Source organism: Capra hircus, chromosome 11 (genome assembly GCF_001704415.2).
Source record: "Capra hircus breed San Clemente chromosome 11, ASM170441v1, whole genome shotgun sequence".
In the NCBI taxonomy this organism is placed as follows: Eukaryota; Metazoa; Chordata; class Mammalia; order Artiodactyla; family Bovidae; genus Capra; species Capra hircus.
This window is the reverse complement of record NC_030818.1, coordinates 103,928,913-103,954,898: the sequence shown is the minus strand read 5'-3', so window position 1 is coordinate 103,954,898 and position 25,986 is coordinate 103,928,913. Positions and strand designations below refer to the sequence as shown.

Below are 25,986 nucleotides of genomic sequence, written 5' to 3'. Positions count from 1 at the left end.
TGGCCAGTTTCCCTGGTATAGAGACGTCCACGCCCTCTCCCGTCCAGGTGGAATCACTGAAGACATGGTAGGGAGGATGCACTTGGGGGCTTCTTGGGGTCAGGGCACTGCTGGACAGACCCAGGCCCAGCCATTTCCTCCTGTGTAACCCTGAGCAGACCACGCCCCATGCCTGGGCCTCAGGGGGCAGCTGGCTGTAAGGCCCATTGTAGACCGCTGAGCAGTGGCATCTGAACCGTGGGATGGGGGAGAAGGCGCAGGCTCCTGGCCCTCTCGCGGCCTCTGCCCCTCTCTCACCCCAAACTCACCTTCCAGAAGCCTCTGATCTACGTCCTGTCTCTGTAGATGTATCGTACCTGGACGTTTCCCGTAAGGCACTCACACAGTGGCCGTCTTCTGTGACTGGCCTGTCACCGAGCTTGTTTTCAGCGTTGCCTCCACGTTTGAGGACGTATCAGTGTTTCGTTACTTCTTTTTCGGAACAGTATTCCATCACAGGGGTACACTCCTTTTTATTTTTCCATTCCTCTGTGGCCGGACACTTGAGCTGGACTTTGGGGCCATCGTAAATATTGCTGCTCTGCAAATGTGTGTGCAGGTTTTTGGACAAGTGTTTTCAGTTTTCGTATCTAGGAGCAGGGCTGCTGGGGCACGCGCTGACTCCATGTTCAACATTTTTGGGGACCTGCCAAGGGTTTTCCAAAGTGGCTGCACCATTTTACGTCCCCAGCCTTGGTGGACAAGGTTCTAATTTCTCCATCCTCATCGGCGCTCACAATTCTGATCTAGCCATCGTAGTGGGTGTGAAGTGGTATCTCAATGATCGGAGTTGCGTTTTCCTAATGACCCACGATGCTGAACATCTGTTTTATGTGCTTCTTTAGCCCTTTCTCTATCTTTTTTGGTGAAATTTATATTTGGATGTTCTGCTCATTTTAAAATTGAGTTGTTTGTCTTCTTATTGGGTTATAAGATTCTCTATACAGTCTGGGTACACGTTCCATATCCAATTTATGATTTGTAATTATTTTTTTCCCTTCTGTGGGTTGTCTTTTCGCTTTTTTAGTGATATCATTGGTAGCACAAAAGTTCCTAATTTTGATGAAGTACAGCTTATGCACTTGACATGGACATGAACTTGGGTGGACTCCAGGAGATGGTGAGGACTGCGAAGCCCAGCGTGCTGCAGTCCCTGGAGCTGCACGCAGCTGGACGCGACCTGGTGGTTGAATGAAAACAGCTTGTGTATGCCTTCTCTGGCCCCTGGTGTTTTTGGTGTCATATTTAAGAAAGTGTTTCCGAAGTCAGTTCACAATGATTTACTATACCCTCTTCTCAGAATTGTATAGTTGTCGGTCTTATACTTAGGTCTGTGGCCCATTTTGACGAAGCTTCGTGAAAGGTGTAAGGAAGGGACCCAGCTTTAGACTTTGGCAAGTGGCTATTCGGCTGTGCAGCACCATCTGCTGAAGCTTGCTCTCTTCCCCGTTGAATTGCCCCGGCATCTGTGTGGCAGATCAGCTGACCATAAAGGGGAGGGTTTATCTCTGGACTCTCCGTTCCATCCCATTGATCTTCGTTTCCTTCCGTGCGTTTGTACCACTGTCTCGAGTACAGTGACTTTGTAGTAAGTTTTGAAGTCAAGAAGAGCAGATCGTCTAGCTTTGTTCTTCTTTGTCAAGGTGGGTTTGAACGTTCCAAGTGCCTTGCATTTCTGATGAATTTTAGCATCAGTTTGTCAATGTCTGCCAAGAAGCCAGCTGGGATTTTGGTAGAGACCCTGTCAAATCCATAAATCAACACGGGTGCTACCGTCATCTTAGCAACAGTGAGTCTTCATCTTGCAAACATGAGAGGCCTTTCCATTTACTTAGGTCCCCTTTAATCTTCTTCAGAGACATTTTCTAGGGAGTACAAATTTGCCCTTCATTTGTTCAATTTATTTGTAAGCCTTTAAAAACTCTTTTTGAAGATGTAAATGGAATTATTTTCCTAATTTCATTAATTTCTCACTGCTATTGCATAGAAATGATTTTTTTGTTTGGTTTATATTGAGCCTATAGCCTCCAACCTTGTTGAACTATTTTATTAATTATAATAGTTTTTTTTTTTTCAGTGAGTTCTCTAGGATTTTCTATATGGAAGATCACGTCATCTGCAAATAGAGATAGTTTTACTTCTTGTTTTTCAGCCTGGATACCTTTTATTTCTTCTTGCCTAATTGCCCTGGGTTGGACCTCCAGTACAATGTTCCCTAACGACCAGTGATATTGAACATCCTTTTATGTGCTTATTTAGCCATTTCTCTATCTTTTTTGGATAAATTTCTATTTTGAAATTTTGCTCATTTTAAAATTGTTTGTCTTTTTATTGCGTTATAAGAATTCTCTATACATTCTGGATACAAGTCCCTTATCCGATTTATGATTTATAATTATTTTTTCCCTTCTGTGAGTTGTCTTTTCACTTCTTTAATGATATTATTGGTAGCAGAAAAATTCTACCAATACGATGCTGAGTGGAAGTGGCAGAGAGGACAGCCGTCTCTTGTTCCCGATCTTAGCAGCGGACATCCAGTCCCTCCTCATTAATTGGAATTTTGCTGATGCCTTGTATCAGGTCAAGGAATTTCCCTTTTAGTTGTAGTTTATATGGAGTTTTTATCATGAACAAGTGTTGTATTTTGTCAAATACTTTTTCTGCATCTGTTGAAGATGATCATTTGGTTTTTGTTCTTTGTTCCAGTAATATGGTAAGTTATATTGATCTGGGAATGGTGAGCCAGCCTCCCATTTCTGGGATAATCCCACTTGATCACGTAATCCTTTTTATATGTTGTTGAATCTAGTGTGCTAGTGTTTCACGGAGGTTTTTTGTGTCTGTAGTCATGAAGGATGTTGGTCTCCGATTTTCTTATGAGGACTTTAGTTTTGGCTTTGGGGTAATGTTGGCCCCATGGGAAGAGTTTTTGAAGAACTGGTATTAATTCTTCTTTGAGTGTTTGGTAAAATCCACCAGTGAGGCCATGCGGGCCTGGGCTTCTCCGTGTGGAGAGTTTTAATGACTAAAGAAGGCTCTTTTCGTTGTAGACTTGTTCAGACTGTTTCCCCTTCAGCCAACTTCAGTGATTTGTGTCTTTCTGGGAATTTCCATTTCATGTCTAATTTATTGGTGGACAGTTGCTCACAATAGTCCTTACAGTTCTTTCCTATGAATTGGATAGTGATACCCTTCTTTCATTCCTGATTTTAGCATTTGGAGTCTGTTCTGATTCTTGGTAATTTCATTTAACGATTTGCTAATTTCACTGAACTTAAAAAAAAAAAACACACAATTTTCCATGTTGCTGATTTTCTCTGTCTGTTGAGATTTTTGTTTATTTCCTTTCTAGTCTTTGTCATCTCCTTCCTTCTGCCTGCGTTGGGTCTAACTTGCTTTCCCTTTTCTGGTTTCTCCAAGGGGAGTGTGAGGCGACTTGAGAGCCTTTGCAGGTGTGATGCCCGATGGGCGTGACGCTGTTTTCTCGTGTTCTTTCCTCTCCAACGGCTTCTAATCCTCCTGGTGACCTTTTCACCTGAGCCACTGGTTATTAAGAAGTGTTTTCTAGTTTCACGTATTTGTGAACTTCCACATTTTCCTTCTGCTGCGGATTCTAACTTGACTCCATGTGGTCAGAGAACACGCTCTGTGCGGCCTTCTCCCTTGGAGCGTGTCCTCTCGCGGCCCCGCTCCCGCTGGGCCTCCTGCACCGCAGGGCATCCCTGCGCCTGAGGAGAGTGTGCCCGTGGGTTTCTGGCTGGAGGGGAGGAGAGGGTCTTGGAGCCCAGGGCTGCGGGGTCTTTGTTGGGGAGGTGGGTCCCGGAGCCCCCACCGCACCCCAACTCTGGAACTTTTCAGATCAAGAAGGAGTGTCTGGCCTGCAGAGGGGCCGCGGCTGTGTTCGACATGTCCTACTTCGGGAAGTTCTTCCTGGTGGGCCCAGATGCCGGGAAGGCTGCCGACTGGCTCTTCTCCGCCGACGTCAGCCGGCCCCCAGGTACGGACCAGGAGGGCCGCCCGCCTCTGCCGCCTCAGCGCGGCCCCAGGCACAGGCTGACCCTGTCCGCTCTGGGCTTGCGTAGCTCATGGCTCTGCCCGCAGCCTGGCCCTGGGCCCCGCCTCCGGACTCCTCTGCCCTGCTCGCCAAGCCCCAAGGCCCAGCCCCCTCCACCTTCCTCTGCGTCCTCCACTACCCTCCTCTGACGTTGCTCCAGATGGGATTCGAGGCAGCAGGCCCTCAGAACCGTCTCCTGGGGCTGAGGAGCCTGTCCACTCCCCCACCAGGAATGCTCTCCCCATAGGGTTTCTAGAATTATGAAAACACAGGACGCTCACTTTCATTTGAATTCGAAATGAAGGATGAATAATCCCCGCGGGTAAGTGTGTCCCAGGCAGTGTTTGGGGTCCTCACTTCCCCGTTTCTCATCAACCGTGCCCTTAGCATCTTCCGTGCCCATCTGCCCGCCCCAAACTCTCCCGGCCCCACTGCCCTTACGTCCTGGCCCTGCTGCACCGAAATACCGCTCCGAATGGCTTTAAACAACCCTCCTGTGTTGCCTTGAGTCTGGGGCTAGTTCAAAGTCAGGGCCAGAGACCGCGGGACCTCCTGGCTCCCGGCTGTGGCCACCGCTTCCAGCTACGTCGCTGCAGCCTCTGTCTCCGCGGCCACAGGGCCGTCACCCTGTGTTTGCTCTTCTAAGGACACGAGTCGTGTGAGATCAGGTCAGCCCTCCTGAGCTCTGATCTTCCTAACATGGTCCTGTCTGCAAAGACCCTGTTTCTAGATAAGGTCCGTTTTTCAGAGGGACTGGGAGTTAGGACCTCATCACACCATTTGGGGAGACATAGCTCAACCGTTACACCACGCATCCTGCCGAACCACCCACACACCTCATCCCATGCCCCTGCTGCCCACCTCCCCGGTCCCCCTCCCCCCATTCACCCTGCCGACACCCTTCTACCCACCCACCCCTCCCCCATCCACCCCTGCCCCACCCGCTCCCTGCTCCCCATCCACCCCCATCCACCCCCATCCACCCCCATCCACCCCCATCCACCCCCATCCACCCATGCATCCATCTTCCATCCACCCCCATCCACCCCCATCCACCCATGCATCCATCTTCCATCCACAGATTCTTGTATTCAGCACTCACGGAGCTTCTGCCGTGCCAGGCTTGGCACCCGAGCACCAAAGTGAATGCGATGTGAACCCTGCCCCGAAAGTGCCCCAGCATGGGGGCGGGGGAGGAGTCACATTTCAAGATGAATAAGTCTTCTTGCTCCTTCCTCCTCCGAGGACGGCGGTGCTCGGTGGCCTGCCTGTCCCTCTCTGGGTCATCGAGTCACGCTGCCATCACCAAGCTGAGGGGCCTGTCAAGGTCCCCCCGGGCATCTGGCCAAGGTTACCCAGCCCCGAGGGACCGCCCGCCCTGCTGAGTGGCTCCCCCTCTCTGGGGTCTTTCTCCTGCCTGCAGGCTCCACGGTGTACACATGCATGCTGAACCACCGCGGGGGCACAGAGAGCGACCTGACCGTGAGCCGCCTGGCCCCCGGCCCCGAGGCCTCCCCGCTGGCCCCTGCCTTTGAAGGTGAGAGGTGCCCCGAGGCCCAGCAGCGAGGCAGCGGCCAGTGCGGGACGGGCGGGAAGGGCTTCTGAGGCTGCTCTGCAATCCCGCGTGTGCCCGCTGCGGTCAGGGCCTGGGAGATCAGAGGTCTTGCTTCAGGCTGAATGCAGCCTTTGTTCGGGCAGCGATGCTGAGCTCTGAGTGCTTGATGGGTATGCCTTTGAACCTGCCTGTCCTGCGGGGTTTCAGGGTGGCCGCAGCGTGGGTGTACTCAGCTCGCCTGCCCAGAACAAAGTGAGCCAAGGATACGGCCATGCCTCCCACGTGGAGGGAGAAGTTACCTCCTTCCTGCCTCTGGCATCTATGCTGAATCAGCTCTCTTGGTTCCCACGTAACTCCCAGTCTGGGGGTGGGGGGGCAGGTCCTTGGAAGATCTCCAGCTCTGGGCCCAAGCTGACGCCTGGACGGCCCTGTGCAGCTCCTCCGCTTTTGCTCGCATGCCTCCGGTGACGGGGAGCTCAGTGCCCGCGCCCCTTGTCTGCACGGCTCTGATTCCCTGAGCGGGGCCTGCTGCCCATCACGCCACCCCTCGGCGGGCATGGGAGCCGTCTGGTCTCTCGTGTGGCAGCCCCTCCCATCCGGGAGGGAGAGCGGTGCCCGAGATCCACAGACAGTGGGCAGCGACAGGGACCCAGGGCCGCACGGCCGTCTGGCGTCACCCGCCCAGGGCAGTGGCTCTCAGGACACCGAGCGGAGCTGGGCTGCCCTCCGCTCAGCAGTTCCCGGGGGCGGTTTGGCTCAGTGGCTGCTCCCCAGGCCGTGGACTCGGAGCTGGCTAGAGGCGGTCTTCTCGCACGTGGGGCCTCTCTGAGCCTCGTCTCCTTTTCAGAAACCTGAGGGTATGACGCGTGCCAGCCTCTGGGGGAGGGTCAGCGTTGTGGTGGCTGTGAAATTCCGGCCTCTGAAAGGCCACCGCAGGGAACCCCAGGAATGGGGTGGGGACATGGGAACGTGGAGAGAGATGGGAACTGGTGAGGGTGCGGTCTCAGAGAGGGACAGAGGCTTGTCCGCGGTCACCCAGCACTGGTGGCTGAGGTGGGACTCAGAATCTCCTGAGGGGTGACGGCGCTGGGGGCCCTTACACTTTCCTGGACCACAGACCCTTTGAGAATTGGGAGAAAGCCTCGGACACTCCCAGAAAATGCTCCCTTGGCATTTTGTCCTGCGGGCGATGAGAACCCAGAGCCCTGTTGGGAGGGTTCCCCGACTTGGGCCTGGGCGGCTCACGTTCAAGGGAGGAGGGCTGGTTTCCTCCACAGAGGCCTTGGGCGGCCCCTCCGGGTCCCGCCTCCTCCCGGTCCCGCCTCCTCCCGCCTCCCCGCAGCCCTGCTCTGAGTCCCCGCGCTTCTCCTGCAGGCGACGGCTACTACCTGGCCGTGGGCGGGGCCGCGGCCCAGCACAGCTGGTCCCACATCAGGACTGTGCTGCAGGACCGGAGGTTCCGCTGCCAGCTCATCGACCGCTCCGAGGACCTGGGCCTGGTCAGCGTCCAGGGCCCAGCCAGGTGAGGAGAGGGCGGGGACTCGAGGGCCGGGGTGCACCTCGTCCCTCTGTCTGGGCCCGAGGCAGAACCATTTGCTGGTCTAGAATGGGACGTGGTGGCCAGTGAGCTGAATGTGCCGGCAACCCCCAAGAGGCCAACCAGGAACGTGCTTTTCAAAGCTCTGGGATACGGAAAAGCTCTTAATATATGACTCATACTCAGCATCTGAGGGCTCAGGGGTCGTGGAAGGGCCAGCAGGGGTGTCTCGGGATGGTTGATGCGGCCTGAGCACTGTGTGTGCCGGCTCTAAGTGGGCGGAGCCAGACTGGGGCTCCCTGTGCCACCCGGGCTGAGGGTGGTGCTCCGCAGCGGGAGGACACCGGCCCCTCCCTAAGCACCTCCAGCGACTAGGTCCACGGACGATCGTCCGCTCCTTGATTCATCCTGTGAGCGTTTACTGAGCTGTGTTCCCACCCACGAGGAACCGGCTCCCGGAAGGGCCTTGGATGCTGGCTTCTGCCTGGACAGTCTGAGGCAACGGATCACCTGGGCACGTGTGCACTTTGGAAAGATCCTCTGGCTGGGCGTCAGAGAAGGGGCGGGTGGGGAGGGGTGGAGGGCCAGGGGCAAGCACCGCGTGTTAGCACCGACCAGCGGGGTGCCTGGGGTGCTCCGGCGTCTGCTCCAGTCCTGACCCTAGCCCTTTAGGCGGTGAGAACCGTTTTCTTTTCTTAGTGGTGAGGAGAGGACAGTGTGTCTCCAGCCAGGTTATCCCCTAGCCGCGCACTGAGATGACGCACGGCTGTGTCCACAGGCCTCCCTGTCAGCCTGGGGTCACACCAGGATCCCCGGTCGCTGCCCTCAGACCCCGCCACAGCGTCCATTTTCCCTGGTGCCTTGGAGCCGGCCAAGCCAGCAGCTCCCGGGCTGGGTCCTGGGCGGGTGGACCTCCCCTCCCGGGCAGAGCTGCAGCTGGCTCTGCGTGTGCCCCACCTTGCCCAGAGGCACGTGGCAGGCAGGCAGGCAGTCCGTGCTGGCGGAGTCAGGGTTGGTCGTGTACCTTGGCCATCAAATGCTGGACTTCGGGCTGCCCGTGAAAGCCAGTATCTGTTAAGGGGACCTTGGAGGAGACGCTGGAAGAAATGGGGGCTCAAGCCGTGGGTGCTCTCTGAAGGGACAGTGTTCCAGACAGAGGGAGCGGCAGGTGCAGAGGCCCTGCGGCGGGAGGAAGCACAGCGAGGGAAGGGCTGTGGGAGAGGATGAGCTCAGAGGGCTGCAGAGGCCAGCGCTTGCGAGGGGAGAGGCTGCTTCTCCAGGAGAGGGGGCTGCGTGGAGGAGGGGCGCGGTTGGACGTGGGCTTTAACGGGGTCTCTGATGCTGGGCCGGAGTGTGGGAGGCGGGCAGGAGCCTCAAGGGCCAGGGGAAGGAGGGACTCCAGGGAGGGAGTGACGACCTGTGTCCGGGTGGTCAGTGGGTCAATTAGGACAAAGACCGCGCATTGACAGGTGGGGCTGGAGGCCCGGTGGTTCCTGCGGACTTGACGAGGTCATCTCAGGGGTGGCTGGGTGGGGGCGTGCTGAGACAGGAGGGGAGGACAGGAGGGGAGGACAGCAATGGGGTGTGTGGAGGGAGGCCGAGCTTGCTGGCCGCAGCAGGAGAACCAGGATGCTGGGGTTCTGCAGAAAGGCGCGTGGGCCACGCTTGGCCCGGCCCGGCTCGGGGACGCTCCCTGTTCTGCAGGCGGGGGTCTGCGTCTCTGCCCTGGGTGAGCTGGCGTCTGCATCTCTGAGCTGAATGGGGATGTGGGGTGGTCCTGGACTCCTGAGCGCTAGGCGGTCCTTGGAAGCTTCATTGCCATGGCGACCTTGGAGAGGGACTGGGTTATTTCTGGTGTGGTGGGGGGTGAGTGGGCAGGAGAGGGAGGGGGCGCCAGACAGACTGATCAAGGCGCGGCCTGCGGGGACAGGCCAGCTCTCCCAGCCTCATTATAAGCTGCTCCAGGAGGGCGCCGAGTGACGGTTGCCAGGGCAGGAAGACGAGCTCCCCTCCTCCTGGCGATTTCTTGACTTTCTCCTCCAAATTGTCCTCGCTCCTTCAAAAATAGCCCGAAGTTTCTGGTATGAATAATAATGTCACCAGTGCCGCCGATAAGGGCTGGACTTTCTGAGCTGTTTCGTGGGAAGCGTTTCGTCGCACCTGGACCAGGGGAGATGCTGGATGACCTGCCAACCAGTGGAACTTTCGGGAGACAGTTCAGAATTGATGGCCCAGAACGGTAGCCTCTAAGCCATATGTGGCCAGCAAGGCCTTGAAACGTGGCTGGCGAGACAGAACTTTTTTGTTTTAATTAACCGAAGCTCAGGAGACCCCTCGTGGCTGGTGGAGACAGCCTGGGGGGCGGTGGTCGCTGTTGCATGGTTAATGCCCAGTTGCCTGCCTCACTGCCCTCACAGGGCAACGAGGGGGCCCAACACCAGGTGGGGGGGGCAGTGATCTGAACCTGGTCTCTGCCCAGAGCCAGTGCCCTCTGGCGCCACCTGCTGCCCACTGTGGGAGGGACAGCCTCCCGCACCCTGGCCCGTGCCCTGCAGACCTGCGTGCCCAGGTTGTGCCCGACTGGGGACCCCCGGCCCTGCTGAGCCCCAGCTCCAGCTCCTCCCTCCTTCCCCGTGGGGCAGACCCCACCGCCCAGGGCTGCAGTGTAGACAGGCTTCTTGAGGACCGGATGTGCATTCTCCAGGGGCAGGCACGCGTGGGTGCCGGGGTGTTACATAAGGATCCTGACACACTGCAGTGGGCTGGGCATCTCGGGCCGGTGTGGGCGGGCAGCTGCTGGCACCGTGGGGGGCAGGGATCATCAGGGTCGGAAGTGTCTCTGGGCACTGGCTGGGACCCTGTGAGGCAGAAATGGGGGTGGGTGGGAGCTGTTTCCTGCTGATGGGGAGCTGGCCCAGAGGTGCAAAGCCAGCCCACCTTCAATCAGTCCCATTTACCAAGTGCCCTCTCTGTGCCAGGCACGTCTGCAGAGGGGGCCCCGTCGGCACGGAGCTCCCGGTTCAGTGGGGCAGGTTTGCAACCGTGAGAGGTGCCCTGGCGGGAGACGTATCAGGGCCACAGGCTCAGGCCAGGGGCGTTGAAGGGGGACTGGACCCAGACTCGGAACCAGGGAGGGCTTCTTGTAGGAGGTGACAGACGAGCCAAGACCTGAAGGATGACGGAAGATTCGACAGGGGCCGGGACGCCTGGAGGGAATGTGCATGGTGGGAGAGTGAGCTCAGGCCGGCAGGGAGGGAGGTGAAAAGCCAGGCGCCCCGGAAGGGAGGGTTTCCATGGACACCGGCAGGCCTCAGGCGGACTATCAAGCGTGAGGGTCAGACTCTTCCCGGCACAGCCGGGCAGAGGGGCGAGGAGAGGGGCCCCTGCCCTTGGGCGGCTTTGGCAGGCGGGGCATTAACTGGTTAGTCAGTTGCCACAGGCCTGGGTTTCCCATCTGGGAAAGGAGAGCCAGGGCTTGGCTATTTCTGCCACTGTTTCTGATGAAGGTGCCTTTTTTTCCTTCAACTTGATACATTTTTTTTGGCCATGGTGCCTGGTATTTGAGGTCTTAGCTCCCCCACTGGGGATCAAACTCACGCCCCCCGCAGCAGAAGTACAGAGCCTCAGTCGCTGGACGGCCAGGGAAGTCCTGAAGGCGCCTTTCTCGTGTGACTGGATCTTTGCACGTCTCCATCTTGGTGTGTTTCATTAAGAGCACGTTTGTTCTTGGTCTGCCCCGTGAGGACAGGGCCTCAGCCTGCCCACCGTGGTGCCCTCAGAGCCCTCCCAGCCCAGGGTGCACACCCAGAAGGGCTTGGCAGGTGTTTGTTGACCGACTGACTGACCAGCCTTGTCCTTGCTCACAGCCGGGCCATTCTCCAAGAGGTGCTGGAGGCCGACCTGAGCGATGACGCCTTCCCCTTCTCCACCCACAAGCTGGTGAGAGCTGCCGGGCACCTGGTAGGTAGCAGCGGCTCACGGGCCCCGGGCTGGGGGCGGGGAGCAGCCACGACGTGCTCCGGGGACAGACCAGGGCAGGAGTCTCGTGCCCTTGGGCAGGGCTCTGGAGCTCCTGGACCCGGCTTCCCTGCAGTAAAGTGGGGGTCCAGACAGCCATGCCCACCGGCTTTTAGGGCCTCAGAGGAGGAGCGGGGTCCAAGTGGATGCCTGGCACACACTTGGGGGCTGGTCCCAAGCTTCTGTCTTGGCCTTGCTGCCTGTGCGGCTGCCCCTCATGTCCTCTCCTCGGGTGTGGGGCACACCCTCCAGGGTCAGCGTGTTTCCTGTGCCCCCTTGTGTGGCTCGGGGCTAGGGACAGCGGTCAGTTCTGCTGCTCCCAAGGCCTGCGTGTCCTGAGCGTGTCCAGGTCTTCCTGGACTGTCCCCCCTCTCCTGGCACTGTGGGAAGGGGCAGGGAGTGCTTGGGGTGCCCTGCCGGGCCCCTGGGCAGCACCTTTGCCTGTCTCCTAGCCCAGAAAGTCGGGTCCCAGGGCCGGAAGCTTCTGAGACTGTGGGCGGCTCCAGCAGACCCGCCGTCCTCTGCCGGGTCCCGGGTCCAGCTCTGGTCAGCCCGTCCTACTCCTGGGCTTCGGTTTCCTTTTTGGAAAATAAGTGTCACGATTTCCACTCTGACTTCTTGGGGCCGAGGTGAGGAACAGGCGGTCAAAGTAATGTCAGCCACTGTCGGCCAAGGGCTCGCACGGCTCCGGCTTCATCCTCCCGGCAGCGTGGAAGGTTCTGTCGAGGCTTCTGAGCCCTGAGCGATCCATGATGTCGTGGAGCAGATATTCGGGGCGGGGGGCTTAGCAGCGTATGGAGCAGCAGGCCTGGCCTGCAGCCCCTGGACTCCAGGAGCACCCCAGACGTGACAACCCGAAGCGTGTCCAGGCGTGACGACACGTCCCCAGGGCAGGAGCCCCGTGGGGGCCGCACTGCTCCGAGGCTGCCCTGTTGGCAGGCGCGCGGTCACCCTGGGTGTGGTTGCGGCCGCGTGTGTTGAACAAGGTCTCCCAGCAGAGTCCCTGATGTAGGAAGTGTTGCCGCCAGGACAGGTGTTTCCCCAACCTGAGCGCAGAGAAGTCGGATGGACTGCCCAGGGCCCCCCCAGCCAGCGGGATATGAAAAACCTCACGACTATGTGTCAATAACACAGACAAGGCTGTAAAGGGAGGGGCCTGGACAAACAGCCGGATTTGAGGGCACCCCTGCTTTTACTCTCCTCGTGTTCATCTGGGGAGGCGCCGAGGAAGGTCCCAGATCCTGGCCTGCAGAGGGGCGGGAGGTCACGCAGTCTGGGTCCTGTTAGCAAGTAAACAGTGTCTCGCTGACGTCAGCAAGGAGGCTGCCAGGAGGAGGCAGATAAAGGCGGCTCTGCTCTGCCTGCGCTCTCGGAGGCCGCGCTGGGGCAGGAAGCGGGGCTGTCTCTGTCTCGCTCGCTTCCTGCCTCCTTGGTGCAGCGCTGCCTGCCAGGACCAGAGAGGGTGTGCGTCTTGAGAGCACAGCACAGCTCCATCCAGGCCACTGTGGCCGCTGGCCTGCCCTGAGGGCAGCTCAGGCCCTCTCGGTCCCGCCGGGGGGGTGGTCTGTGCAGTGCCCCCCAGTCAGGAGTAGGGGTTCTGACTTGTGATGTGGGGCGGGGGCAGCTGGCGTGGCTCAGCCTGTGTGTGGTTCGGGGATTCATGTGGAAGAGGAGCAGGTGGGAAGGCTGCCCCTCCAGCTGAGGGCCACTCTAGGGAGGCGCTGGGGACTTGGGCTGGGACGATGGGCTCCAGCTGCCTCCCCACACCCACCCCGGGGGGTGGGGGCGGCCCTCCCTGGCCCTGGCTGCCTCCCCAGGCCTGGCCCATGGCTGTCTGGCTGCACCTTGGCCTCTGGGGCCTGGGAGCTGGGCTGGGCCAGGGCGCGGGCCAGGAGAAGCAGAGGCCAGACTGCAGGGTGAAGCCTGGCCTGGGACGACAGGCACAAGTGGGGGCCACGGGGTGCTCGGGGCAGAAGTGGGGCGCAGGAAGGCCGCAGGCTGCTTCTCTCCGCTGCACCGCCCCCCCGCCCCACAGCTGGCTCAGCGGTTCTGTGGCAACCACTGCGTTGCTTGCCCCTGTTTCCAGCTGCTGTGCAGGGCCTGGGTGCAGAGCTCATCCTGGCGTGACCCCTTTGGGTGCCCCCTTTGACCTCACTGAGCCGGCCCTTTCTCGCCGGCCACAGAGTCTGGCTGAAGAGTTGATGGGCCTCAGTGTTTCACCGTAAATACTGGGAACATTCTTAAGACAAGAGCAAGTTAACAAAAACTCTTCCAGTCCCACTGGAGAGAAAGCCCGAGGTGAACAGAGTGTCTCCTTCTGCCTTCTGTCACTTCTCTCTACCTGTAAATTCTAAACCAGAAGCAGGATCATCCCCAACTGTACACAGTTGGTGCACTCGGCTTCTCTTGGGACATTGTTCGGATGGTTTTCTTTTTCCTTGAAATACCACCTGAGTTTGAAATACTGCTTTACCCACTCCAACACCGTACGCGGGACACTTGGTTGGGCCACTTCTTTGCCTTGGAATTGCTCTGTGACGGGCTTCCCATGATGGCGGGCCCGTTATGACTTTGATTATTGACCTTGGACACGTTGCTTAGAACCAGGACTGAGAGGCAGAGGTGTCCCAGGGTCACGGCCCCAGCCTTCCAGGCCGTGCAGCAGCCCTGCAGTATTTTCTGCCTCCCCTTTGGGGGAGGACAGGAGAGACACTGTCCAAGTGCGGCCCAGGCTACCAGCTCACACTCGGCCGGCATGGATGCCCAGCTGAGTTCTGGCATTCCCTTCTAAACCCCAGGGTCTCTCCCAGTGCTGAGCCACAGCTGCCCCTGGAGTTAGTTCCAGGCATGTTGGCTGGAAGCCTACCACATCGGGGGCTGGTGGGGCTCACAGCCTGGCTGGGCTTGGGGGTGGGAAGGATGCTGCAGCCCCAGCCCAGCCTGCACGGGCCCCAAGGCCTGGGCGGAGAGAGGCCACAGCCCCGACCGCGAGCCGACATGGAGTGAGGGGGTCCTGGGAACACGTGTACGGGGGGATTCCAGTCTTGCCTTAGCGACCGCACCTCCCCCTGAGGCCCCGCTGGTGCGGCTCTGGCTCCACAGTGTCGACGTTATGACCTCGCAGTGGCCGGGGCCACAAGTTCCCAGACAGTCCCAGTGGGTGGTGTGGAGGCCTCCCCGTCTACCGCCTGCACGAGGGCGCCCAGCAGGACGCAGGCTGGGGGAGCTGGGCTGGCCGCTGCCCTGGCCCTGCTGAGGTGGCCTCACAGGCAAATGGGGAGCTGGGAGCCGAGTCGGCCCGGGATCTGGGGGTCCGGGGCACAGTCCCATCAGGGCCCAGCAGAGCTGGGGGCCAGCAGGCCTGGCCTCTGGTCCTACCCCGGGACCCCCTTTCTGGGGTCAGTTTCCCCATCTGTCACACAGCGTCTAGACAGTGGCCGTCAGCGTTTTTGAGCCATCCTGGAAGTCTGTCCAGACGTCCTGAGCACTCTGGATCCAGGGGGAATTTCATGTTCTCCTAAATAATATCAACATGTGTTGACACCAGTTCCATCAATGTTGAGATGCTGGGGCTGGAGTTCAGGGCCAAGTCTTTATGGGAGATAATTGGTCACCAGCCAACCAGCTGCGGGAGAGGAATGTGTGTGTCTGAGTCATCGGCCAGACCTCCGGGTCACAAGGGACGCGCGGGACGATGAGGGTCAGAGCCCAGAACCACAGATCCCACCCAAGGGTGGGTGAGCGGGACCCCGCTGCTGCCCGTGAAGACCCACCGTCACGGCAGGCGCGTGGTGGGCGACCGTGGCTGAGCAGTCCCGCCAGTCGCGCCCTGTCCTGAGCAGAGCAGCGCCGCTGTTTTGCAGCAATTCTGAGATGCTTGGCCGGGCCCCAGGCTTCCAAGATCCTTGCATTCCTGTCGGAAGAACGGGGCGGGAGCTGTCCCCTCGGCTGCCAGCTGACCAGACGTCCTCAAGGCCAGTGAGGTTTCCAGTGTAGATCCGCTCCCAGCCTGGTTCTCAGGGAAGACACTGTGTCCCCGAGCCTCAGCCGAGGACGGGGGCCCCCCTGGAAAGCAGCAGGTGCTGGGCTAGAAGCTCATCGTGAGGCCACGTGATAAAGCAATTTTCTTCTGAAAATTACTTTCGGGTCAAAAGGAAATTGCATTTCTTTTCCTGACTGTGTGCGTCTCACTGTTCAGATTCCATTAGTCCAGGGTGGACTGTTCATCCCCCTGCACGCCTCGTACAGAGGCGGGAGGCCCGCACCTTCATGAAGCCTGGGTTTGCCAACTGGGTTTTGCCCAAAAAGTTGCTTTGCACAATTCGTGCAAATTCACCACCGCCCTGGAGAGACGGGAGTGTGTAGTTGAGAAAGACGTGGTAGCCAAGGCCACTCACTACGCAGGGTTCTCTCGCGGGGACGGTGACAGCTTCTTGCCGTCAAACTGTAAGGACGGGGTGTGGCTGGAACGAGCGTGCTTCAGAGATTCGAGGTCCCTCCAGGGCAGAACCTCTCTGCAGGGATGTCCGACCCTCGGTCCCTGCCCGTCCGTAGGCGCAGGTGCGGTCTTTCTGGGGGTGCCACATATTGTTCACCTGCTGATCCTCAGAGATGGTCACGTTTGTAAAGTGTGGTTTGAGCATCACACCTTGTTTTTCGAAAGATGTATCTATTGAGTTATTGTCTGTGCTGGGTCTTCGTTGCTGTGTGCAGGCTTTCTCTAGCTGCGATGAGCGGGGGCGCGTCTCCAGTTGCGGGACGCCGTCCCTGCAGCGGCTGCTCGAGCTGGAGCACAGGCTCCAAGGCGCACAGGCTCTTGCTCTGCAGCACGTGGAATCCTCCTGGACAGGGGATGAACCCGTGTCCCCTGCATTGGCAAGCAGATCTTTAACCTCTGGACCACCAGGGAAGTCCCCCCCCCCCTTTTGCTTATTATTATTCTTGGAAAATTGGTTTCCAGTCACTGTGCCCTACCACCTTTACCACCTTCAGGAACATCACCACCACCACCATTATCCTCACTAACCACCACCATCACCACCAGCACTACCATCACCTCCCCCATCACCAGAACCACCTTCATCGGAACCACCAGCATGCCTGCACGCTAGCCCTCTGGATCAGACTGCAGGGAGAAGACGCACACTGACACAGAAGGATGTTTTTGGAGTCAAGGGTGTCTTGGGTTGTTTAGAGGATTTGAAAACTGAAGCTCTTTTAAGCCGGACCGCCAGCTGAATTCCCCACTCTTCTGTGGGTCCCGGGCTGCACGTGCTCAGACCCCTGTCTATCCCTTGCCTGGGGGGGCCCGAGGATCCTCATTTATTTAAAGGGATGACTAAGTTTGGATGACGTGCCTGGTGAGTCAGGGGTGCTGTTACACAACCAAACTCCCCGGAAGCATGTGAGACATCCGTGAGCTGATGTGATGTGAGACGGTCGGGCACACTGGCTTGTGCCTGGTGTCTGTGGACACATCTGCTCAAGCCCTCTGTGGTGTCTGCCCAGAGAGGCGGCCCCAGGCTGGTTCTGATGTCACCCGTGGCCAGAGCACCCATCCCACGGGAGCCACGTGGGCTGTCCTCCCCGGGGCGCCCACGTGGCCTGTGATCCAAGCCAGGATGGGGACCCAGCATCACCCCCCATAGCACCCCCTCCATTCCCGTGCCCCCCATGGAGAGCTGGCAGGAATTTCAGGAAGCCCCCAAATCCATCTTGCTGAAACCTGAGTGTATTCACTGCCCCCAGAATAATCCAGTGACTCAGTCGAGGGTAGGGCGGGAGTGGGGAACGCTGACGACGTGGAGCGCCTGCTCTGACTTACTGGCTGTGAGTCCTCTGAGTGTTCTGGGAAGTGCTCCCTCCAGCTCGTGAGAGCTGATGGCTAAAGCTGGAGGAAAATTGGCAGGTGGTGGTTAAACCACTGGCAGCTTGAAATCAACCGTGGTAGGACTGTTCACCCCGCAGAAAGGGGTAAAGGCTGCGAAACAACCCCTGCCTCCCGACAGCTGGTTGTCAAGCATCTTCCAGGACATCACGGGGCTTTGGGCAGGTGGCCTGACCTCCCTGAGCTCCAGCTTCCTCATCTGTAAAATGCGCGTGCCAGCGGCACCCCCCTCGCCAGGCAGCCAGGGGCCCTAGGCTGACAGTTTTGTTGACTGCGCCCAAGGCTCTGTGAACCCTACTCCCACCCAGGATTTGCAGAAGCAGACTCAGAGGGATGTCAGTCAACGGGGATGCGACGTCTGTGACTCAGATTTAAACCTTGTGGGTATGTGGCACCCCAGCCCACACTCTCAGCCACCAGGGCGCCTGCTCTGGGGGGCAGCTGGCCCTTACTGCCCCATGACAGGTGTGAATGCCAGGACGGCCGGGCAGCGCCCTGAGGAGGACTGAGGAGGGTCCAGATCCTGGGGTGATGTGGGGGCCCTGGGGGATGCTGGAACACAGGCGTTTGGGGAAAGCGTGGCTAGAAGCTTCATCTTGCCGGGTTTGCCACCTTTGTCTGGGGCAGGTGACCCCGTGTGGAATGACAGACGTTACTGACCACCCACTGTGTGCAGAGCCCAGGGGCTGGAGGTGCTCAGAGGCATCTGATTCTCGTGTTCCGGATTCCAACCATGTCCTTACAAGGCAGATAAGCTTTAAGCCTGCTGCAGCCAAGGCCGATGCGGACACAGCTCTGTCCGTGTGGGGAGAGCTCTCCCTCACCGCGCCTTGCTGACCATCTCAGGTGCCACCTGAAATGAAATAGGTGACGGGCAGAGGGGGAGAATCCTTTCTCACCACAGGAGACCTGTAGCATCCCACGTTAACTCCCTCCAGGGCCTTGCAGGTCCTGGGTGGAGGGGTCTGAAACCCAGAATCTTCCTGAAGGAGACGTTGTTATCATTGTTCAGTCACTAAGTCGTGTCTGACCCTTTGCGGCTCCATGGACTGTAGCACGCCAGGCTCCCCTGTCCTTTACTAACTCCCGGAGTTTTCTCAGATTCATGTCCATTAAGTCCACGATGCTATCTAATCATCTCATCCTCTGCCACCCTCTTCTTTGGCCTTCAACCTTTCCCAGCCTCAGGGTCTTTTCCAATGAGTCGGCTCTTCGCATCAGGCGGCCGAAGTACTGGAGCTTCAGCTTCAGCATCAGTCCTTCCAGTGAGGAGAGGGTCTCTGAGCAAATTCAGACTGGAGGAGAGCCGCACAGCAGGAGTGCTGCTCAGGCAGACGTTTGGGGCTTGACGGGTCTGCCTCCCCACCCCCAGCATGGCCCCTTTCCATCGAGGGGTCCCATCGGGTCTCCGTTCCCCAGCCCAGGACTCTGAGCCTCGCAGGGGGCTCCTGCCAGCTTCAGAAGCAGCTCCTTCCTCTGTGGGTCACCCGGCAGAACCACGCCGGCCGCTGGAAAGATGGGCCCCAGCCAAGCCCTGGCGATTCCTGAGTGGTCACCGAGCTGAGCCAAGCAGAGAAGGACACTGCTCCCAGCGGGACCTCATACGAGGCCCTGCTCCGGCTGCTTATTGCCTGCTGCTTCCCGGGAGGTGCAAGACCAGACCAGCTCCCCGTTCCACCCCTCGGTTCTTTTGCACATGCACCCGGGCGTGGGATTGCTGGACATATGGAAGTTCTATTTTTAGTTTTTCGAGGAATCACCGTACTGTTTTTCCTGACAGTTGCACCATTTTGCATTCCCCCAACTGTGCCCAAGGGTTCCAATTCCTTCATATTCCTGCCAACGCTGATTATTTTCTGTTTCCTTCGAAATGCTAATGGCTTAGAAGTCATACCTCATTGTGGTTTTGATCGACGTTTCTCTACAGCTTAGTGACGTTGACCATCTTTTCATATGCTTGTTGGCCATTCCTAGATTTTTGGTGAAATAAGTTCTCAATTCATTTCCTAATCGGGTTGCTTCGTCTTTGTTGAATTGCAGGTGTTCTTTATATATTCTGGATGTTAACCCCTTACCAGCTACATGACTTTTGAATGCCTTCTCCCATTCTGCAGGTTAACTTCTCACTGCTGTTGTATCCTTTGAAGCACAGAGGTTTTTACACTTGCTGGAGTCCCATCTAGCTCTTTCTGCTCTTCGTTGCCTTTGCCTCTGGTGTCATATCTGGGAAATCACTGCCAAGTCCAGAGTCATGGAGCTTGCCTCTGTGCTGTCCTCTAGGGCGTTCACAGTCTGCGGGCTCACGCCTGGGCTCTAATTCGGTTTGAGTTAGGGCGTGTATATCGTGTGCGTGGTATATGAGAAGGCTCAGTTAGACTATCGTTGTCCTTTCCCCATGGAGTAGTCACAGCAAGCATGCGTGGGTGCTCACTCAGTCATGTCTGACTCTCTGCAGCCCCATAGACTGCAGCATGTCACGCTCCAATATCCGTGGGATTTTTCCCAGGCAAGAAGAGTGGAGTGGGTTGCCGTCTCTTCCTCCAGGGGGTCTTGCCCACGCAGGGACTGAACCTGCGTTTCCTGAACTGGCGGGCAGATTCTTTACTGCTGAGCTGCCGGGGACGTCCCAATAGTCTTGGATCCCTTGTTCAAGGTCACTAGGCATTTACATGAGGGTTTATTTCTGGGCTTTGATTTTATGCCAGCAGCGCCCTATTTTGATTGTGGCAGCTTTGTAATAAGTTTTGAAATGAGGAAGTGAGTCTTCTGCCTTGTTCTTTTCCAAGATTGTTTGCCTATTCGAGGTCACCCATGTAACTGTTAGGGTGAAATTTTCTATTTCTGCAAAAAACAAACAAACAAAAAAAAAGCCACTAGGATTTTGATAGAGATTGTATTGGATCTGTAGATCACCTTGGGTAATACTGGTATCTTGGTGATAGGCAGTCTTCCAGTCCACAGACAAAAGAGTTGTCTCTCCATCTGTCTCTTTCATTTCCTTCGGCAGAGTGTTCTGCAGTCCTGAGCGTGCAGGCCTGTCACCTCCATGGTTAGGGTTCTTCCTCAGTATTTTATTCTTCCTGCTGTGACTGTACGTGGAAGCTTTTCTGATCTCCTTTTCAGACGGTCTGTTGTTAGAGTACGGAAGTGCAGCTGATTTCTGAGTGTTGTTTGTACCCTGCAGCCTTTTGCTGATTTGGCTTCTTGCTTCTAACAGTATCAGGGGAGTCCTGGGGGTCATAAAAGGGTTTAAACAAAAGCTACTTTAAGGCCTTTCCTGATGACCTTCTGCATCTCCGTGGCCCAATGCACTGTCCGTGGTTCCCAGAGCAGGGCGGGGCTGTTTTGCAGAGGGTTTGCCTCAGTTTGGGGCTCGCTTTTAAAGCTGATCCAAGCTGATGCTGACTGGCAGATGACAGTACCAGGCACCTGCCTTCCATGAGCCTGATGCTCAGCCCCGTTTATCAGACGTGGGCGCTGAGTCTGGGGGAGGCCGACCCGTGGGTCAGGCTGATTCCGAGCCCGTGTTGCAGATGCACTCATTCTCAGCCTGTGTCCCCTCAGAAGACCCCAGGGCTCGCCTAGATCCGCAGCTTCAGGGAGAAGAGTGCACGGTGTCTCAAGAACCCGTGATGCTGGCAACTTGGAAAGTCACTAGGAATCCCCAAGCCCTTCCCCTCGCTTCGCCAGAAAGCAGAGCTTTGGCCCTCTGCACCTGTCTCCCCACTCCGTCCGGGAAGTATTTATTCAGCCCCCTGCGTGCCAGGCTTGCCCACAGGGCTGTAATGGAGAGCACGCCGGCCAGCCCCCCAGCCTCGTTGGATTCCTGGGAGCTGGGGAAGGGGCCGGGTGGCTCCATCCCACCCCTGAATTCACTCAAGAACCTGGCTTAACTGAAGGAGGGTGTCTGACAAGACCCGCAGTCCTGGGCCCATTAATGGGTGAGCTTTGACAATTATTTTTTTCCTGTTTGAAATGAGATTGGCTTTGAGCCCCAAGCTCCTCTGTGGTCTGTCTAAAATTAGAACCCCGTTGACAAGGCAGTCTTTGTCAGGGGCCCACGGCTTGCACCAGGGGAGCAGGGAAACGTCAACAGTATGTTTTCTGTGTCAATTCTGAGTTTTTTGAGAGGCCCTGGGCAAATGGCAGCTCAGAGCAAATGTGTGCCTTTCAAAAGCTTTCTGAATCCAGCCCTCCTAGCGGCTGTGATTTCAAGTCATTTGGGAGAGCAGGCCAGCTCTCTGTCCACTGACCTTATCGCCGCAGGAGCTGTCCCGGGCAGCCCTTTGGGCTCGGAGCAGTGATGGGATCGGGTCCTCTGCCTCCAGGAGCGCTGCAGCCTGCTGAGGCCTCCCTGTCCCTTCTGTGACCTGGACAGGGCCATGCCCGGCCCCGCACGCGGGGACACTGGACATTCAAGGGTTTGCCCGCAGGCCGGAAGCAGCCACCAGGAGCTGGGTTTGCAAGCGACCTGGCACCAACCAGCCGGGAAGGAAAAGCCAGGCTGCCGGGCCAGGCATCACCCATCCTGCTCATGGCCTCCACGTGGCTGCTGGCGCGGGACACAGGCTGACGGACACGCTCGCCCGGAGACCAGCCGTCCCCGCGTCAGCACTGTGTGTATGCAGCCAGGCAGGCTGTCTCCGGAGCCCATTTCCGCATCATCCCCTAGAAAGCTTTTGCAGTGATGTCTACAAAGAGCCGGCCTGGGGATGCTCCACGAACAGCACTGTCCCTTCCATGGGGTTTGGGGGCCCACGGTCCGTTCCTGGCCTGTGAGCCCAGCCCTGGGCAGTGCTTTTATGGTCCAGCATCAGCAGCCAGTCGGCGAGGCCCTCCCGGCCTCGCCTGCCAGCCTTCTTGCCTGCCCCCGCCCTGACAACACTGGTAGCTGCTCCCGCTCCGTGCCTTTGCACTTGCTCTGCCGCTTGTCTGGAAGGCCCGTCCACAACAGCAAACCCCGCACAAGATCCCAGCGTGGCCTGTGCCTGCCTCAGAGTCCTTCCGCCTGCCTGCCCTGGAGCCTGCTTGGGCGTCTGGCGGTGGCCTTCCAAGACTCAAGGCCTGGGGGGCAGAGGCTGTGTCTGCCTCCAGATCCTAGCTCTTGGCCGAGGTCCGCTGGGGTGGGGGGTGACCAGGACACTCGCCCAACGCCCAGCTGCCCCCTCCCGCTGTCCTTGAATGCACTAAGCAGGCGACTCATGAGTCGTGTGGCTGACTCCTCATCCTTACTCGAGGACACCTCCTCAGAGCTTCCTAAGACAGGAAAAGCCAGGCTCCCGATCCCATTTAGAGGCCAAAGAGAGGCCAAGTGTCTTGCCCAAGGTCACCGCAGTGATTGGACAGTGGCCCCCTAAAGAGATATCACCCCTGGGCTGGGAATGGGACCTTGGAATCAGGCGCTGTGCTGATTCGATGCCGGTGAGGATCCCGGGGTGAGAGCACCCTGGTAAAGGGGGGGCTCCGCTCAGCAGCCAGTGTCCTGATGAGAGACAGGCAGGCACAGACACGGAGGAGACGGAGGCCAAGGCCAGCGTGACGCATCCAGGTCAGCAGAGCCTGGACTCCCAGGAGATGGAAGGGGCAGGAGGGACCCGCCCCAGAGCCTCCAGAGGGAGCACAGCCCTGCCCACACCCTGGTTTTGGACTTCAGGCCTTAGACTTGGCAGAGAGCTCACTTCCGTGGTCCTCCACCCCTGGCTGCCGAGGCCCCAGGAGACTCCTGTAGTCAGGAGACGTCTCCTATAAGAGACGAGCTGTGGCATGGGAACCGCGTGTCCACTTCCACTCCCAACGGCAACATCTCTTCCTTTCACAGACTTCCCGAGCGCTCCTGAGGACTCTCGCCAGCAGGCCCCATTTCTTGGTGGCCTGTGGCCTGGGCCCAGGTCTGGCTATTAGTGGTGGCGGTAGGAAGTGTCCACCCATTGGTGGTGGCTGGGCCTCCACCCCGGTCTGCTCCTGGCCCGGGTCTGAGCTGTGCCTCGCCCCCAGGTCCGGGCCATGAGGCTGTCCTTCGTCGGGGAGCTGGGCTGGGAGCTGCACGCCCCGAGGCCATCCTGCCTGCCCGTGTACCAGGCCCTGATGACCGCAGGGGCCAAGCACGGCCTTGTCAATGCCGGCTACCGGGCCATCGACTCCCTGAGCATCGAGAAAGGTGTGTGCGGGGCCTGGACCACAGGGCGGCTGCTGAGCCACACTCGCTGGAGGCTGTTGACCAGCCCCCATGTGTCCCCGTGCTCCCTTCCTGCCATGCCGTGCCGCCCCGTGCCCCCACACGGACTGTTTCCCCAAACCCCCTTTGCTGCCCTTGTACCAGGGCCTGGGGACGGTGCTGGCATCTCTGACCTCAGCACTCTTGGCAGGGGTGCAGGGATCTCCCAAGGGGAGGGGCCCAGAGCCAGACTTGGATTCAGCGCTGAGATTCCCAGAGAGAGCTGAAGACCATCAGAGCAGGAGGGGAGCCCTCCGAGCTGCCTGGCTCTCCACTGCCCCCTCCCCAGGGCCTCCAGCCTGATGGCAGAGATGCGTGGCGATGCTGCTGGGGGTGGTCTAACTCCGGGGCTCAGCCAGGGCGCCTCCTGAGACTGAGGATGCTCCCAGCCCCTGGAAACCCCGGGTCATGGAGGGTCTAGGCTGAGGGTGTGACCGGGGGCGGGCATCCCCCGGGGCGCCTTCTGAAGTCCCCGCCCCCGCTGGATGGTGACCCCGTGGCCTCCCCTACTCCAGGCTCCCGGCACTGGCACACTGACCTCCGGGCTGATGACAGCCCCCTGGAGGCAGGCTTGGCCTTCACCTGCAAGCTCAAGTCCTCCGTCCCCTTCCTGGGGCGTGAGGCCCTGGAGAAGCAGCGGGCCGAGGGCCTCCGCCGGCGCCTGGTCGGCTTCACCATGGACGAGTGAGTACCGCTGGGCCTGGGGGCCCCGGGAGTGGGGGGCGGCCGTGCAGACACGTGGGACGGTGCTTCTGGGCTCCCCTTGCCCCCGCAGGCCAGGCACCCTCTCCCGGAGCGCGCACTGCAGCCCCCAACAGGAAGGAGACTGGGACCCGCGGGGCAGGGCTGGGTCCACAGCGGGCCCGACTCTGAAGCTGGGGCTGCAGCTCAGATCCCATCAGGGCCAGGCAGGGGGCAAACCGGGCCCGGGCTGATGGCGGTTGGCAGGGAGCGGACAGCGCAGCCCTCGGCAAACACAGGTTTCGGTTCGATTTATTTATTTTGGCAGCACCATGTGGCTTGCAGGACCTTAGTTCCCCACCTAGGGGCTGAACTCGTGCCCTTGGCAGTGACAGCTGTGAGGCCTAACCACTGGACAGCTGGGAAGTTCCTCCGAACATGTGTCTTGAAAGGGGAAGGCCCTGCCCAGCCAAGTGGGCTTTGTGGGGGGCTGCCGCTGGGGCCCCCCGATCTGGTTGCCCATCAGGGCACTGCCTGACTCCTTGTCCGCTTCCCGGGGAGCACTCGGCTCTGGTTTGGGGTGCAGATAGGGCAGGGGTCGGCCGAGCCCTCCTGCCACCTGGCCCTCCAGAAAGCTCCCGCTGCCTCGGAGAGCAGTGGCCACCGCCTGGCTCACCCCTCCCCAGGGTTCCCCGCGGGGATGCAGAGTCTGCCTAGGGCCGCGGCCTGGCTGTCTGGACCGAGGAGAGACGCCACCAGGATGCTGCTGCCCTGCCCTGGGGCCCTGGGCAGGGCAGGGGCCTCACTGAGGCTGTCTCTCCTCGCGTGGACACGGCACCCCCATAGGACGGGACTGAAGGAGACAGGATGAGTTTGCAAAGCTTCTGCCACCCCACCTACATCCTCTGCACCCATGGGGCCCAGACCTTGTCACCCCTGACCTCTGAACCGGGAGGCACCCAGACCCTGTTCAGACTCTGGCTCAGGGCAAGGTTCCCCCAGTTCCTGTTACTGTAACCACCCCAGCCGTGCCCCACACCCCACCGGGCACGGTCCTTGGTACCCACCCCAGGACCTGCGGGGCCACACAGTGCTGCAGCCCTGGGGGCATCTGATCCCCAGCACCTGGCCCAGTGCCCGCAGGCATGAGGACTCAGGCAGGAGAGGGCACACCAGCCAAGGTTTACACCAAACACTTTGGCACTGGTGTTTCTGTGATTGCAGTTTAATCCTCTGCTCATTTCCTGTTTTAAGTTTTCAAAAATTTTACGGCGAGCATTTGTATTTTATGTGTAAGACAGAAAATTACTTTTAATAAGTGATGCATCACACTGTCAGCAAAGGAGAGCCGTCAAATTAAAACAAGTTGTGTGACAGTTCCAAATCCGTGGGGCCTGCCTCCAGAAACATGGGAGTCGGGCCCTGGTTTTGATGTTTTCTCTCCATTTATCTGCTCGGAGCCTGAGCCCCGGCATCCTCAGGGGCCAGGTGAGGGGCACGTGGGCCCCTAGCAGACCAGCCCTGAGGAGTGGAGCCCGTGGTCTGGGGGGCTCTGTCCTTTCTCCTCGGCCAGGCAAAGTGCAGGAGTTCCCCCTCCGGGGACTCTGGGGTCCCAGCTGTCTATTGCTTCTTCCAGGAAAGTGCCCATGTTCGGGCTGGAGGCCATCTGGAGGAACGGCCAGGTGGTAGGCCACGTCCGCAGGGCCGACTTCGGATTCACCATCAATAAGACCCTGGCCTACGGCTACATCCGAGACCCCAGCGGCGGGCCGGTGAGTCCCCCCGCCCCTGCACTGCCACGGGGAGCCCTGGTCCCCTCTGGGGCTCTCCCTGCACCCCTGCCTCCCTCTCTGGGTGGGCTGGGCCTGGGGGGACAGGAGACCAGTGAAGGGACTGATTGACGGGGCCCTGTCTTCCCCGGGCACAGGTGGCGGCTGTTTCTATGTTTTCTTTCTGACAGAACCTGACTTTGGAAGCTCCAGGCTTCTCGTGGTCAGAAAGG

At 58.8% G+C, this 25,986-nt stretch overlaps 1 protein-coding gene across 3 annotated transcripts in view; it reads left to right on the top strand.

The window, feature by feature from the left end:
* SARDH (sarcosine dehydrogenase) overlaps positions 1 to 25,986 on the top strand; it is a 60,654-nt gene that overhangs the window by 32,791 nt on the left and 1,877 nt on the right. For all 3 annotated transcript variants that reach the window (XM_018056165.1, XM_018056163.1, XM_018056164.1), the window contains 7 exons: positions 3,898 to 4,036; positions 5,517 to 5,630; positions 7,023 to 7,170; positions 11,052 to 11,145; positions 23,084 to 23,246; positions 23,819 to 23,987; positions 25,621 to 25,756. In XM_018056165.1, coding sequence (XP_017911654.1) covers positions 3,898 to 4,036; positions 5,517 to 5,630; positions 7,023 to 7,170; positions 11,052 to 11,145; positions 23,084 to 23,246; positions 23,819 to 23,987; positions 25,621 to 25,756 — 963 coding nt within the window. The remainder of the gene's footprint in view (positions 1 to 3,897; positions 4,037 to 5,516; positions 5,631 to 7,022; positions 7,171 to 11,051; positions 11,146 to 23,083; positions 23,247 to 23,818; positions 23,988 to 25,620; positions 25,757 to 25,986) is intronic.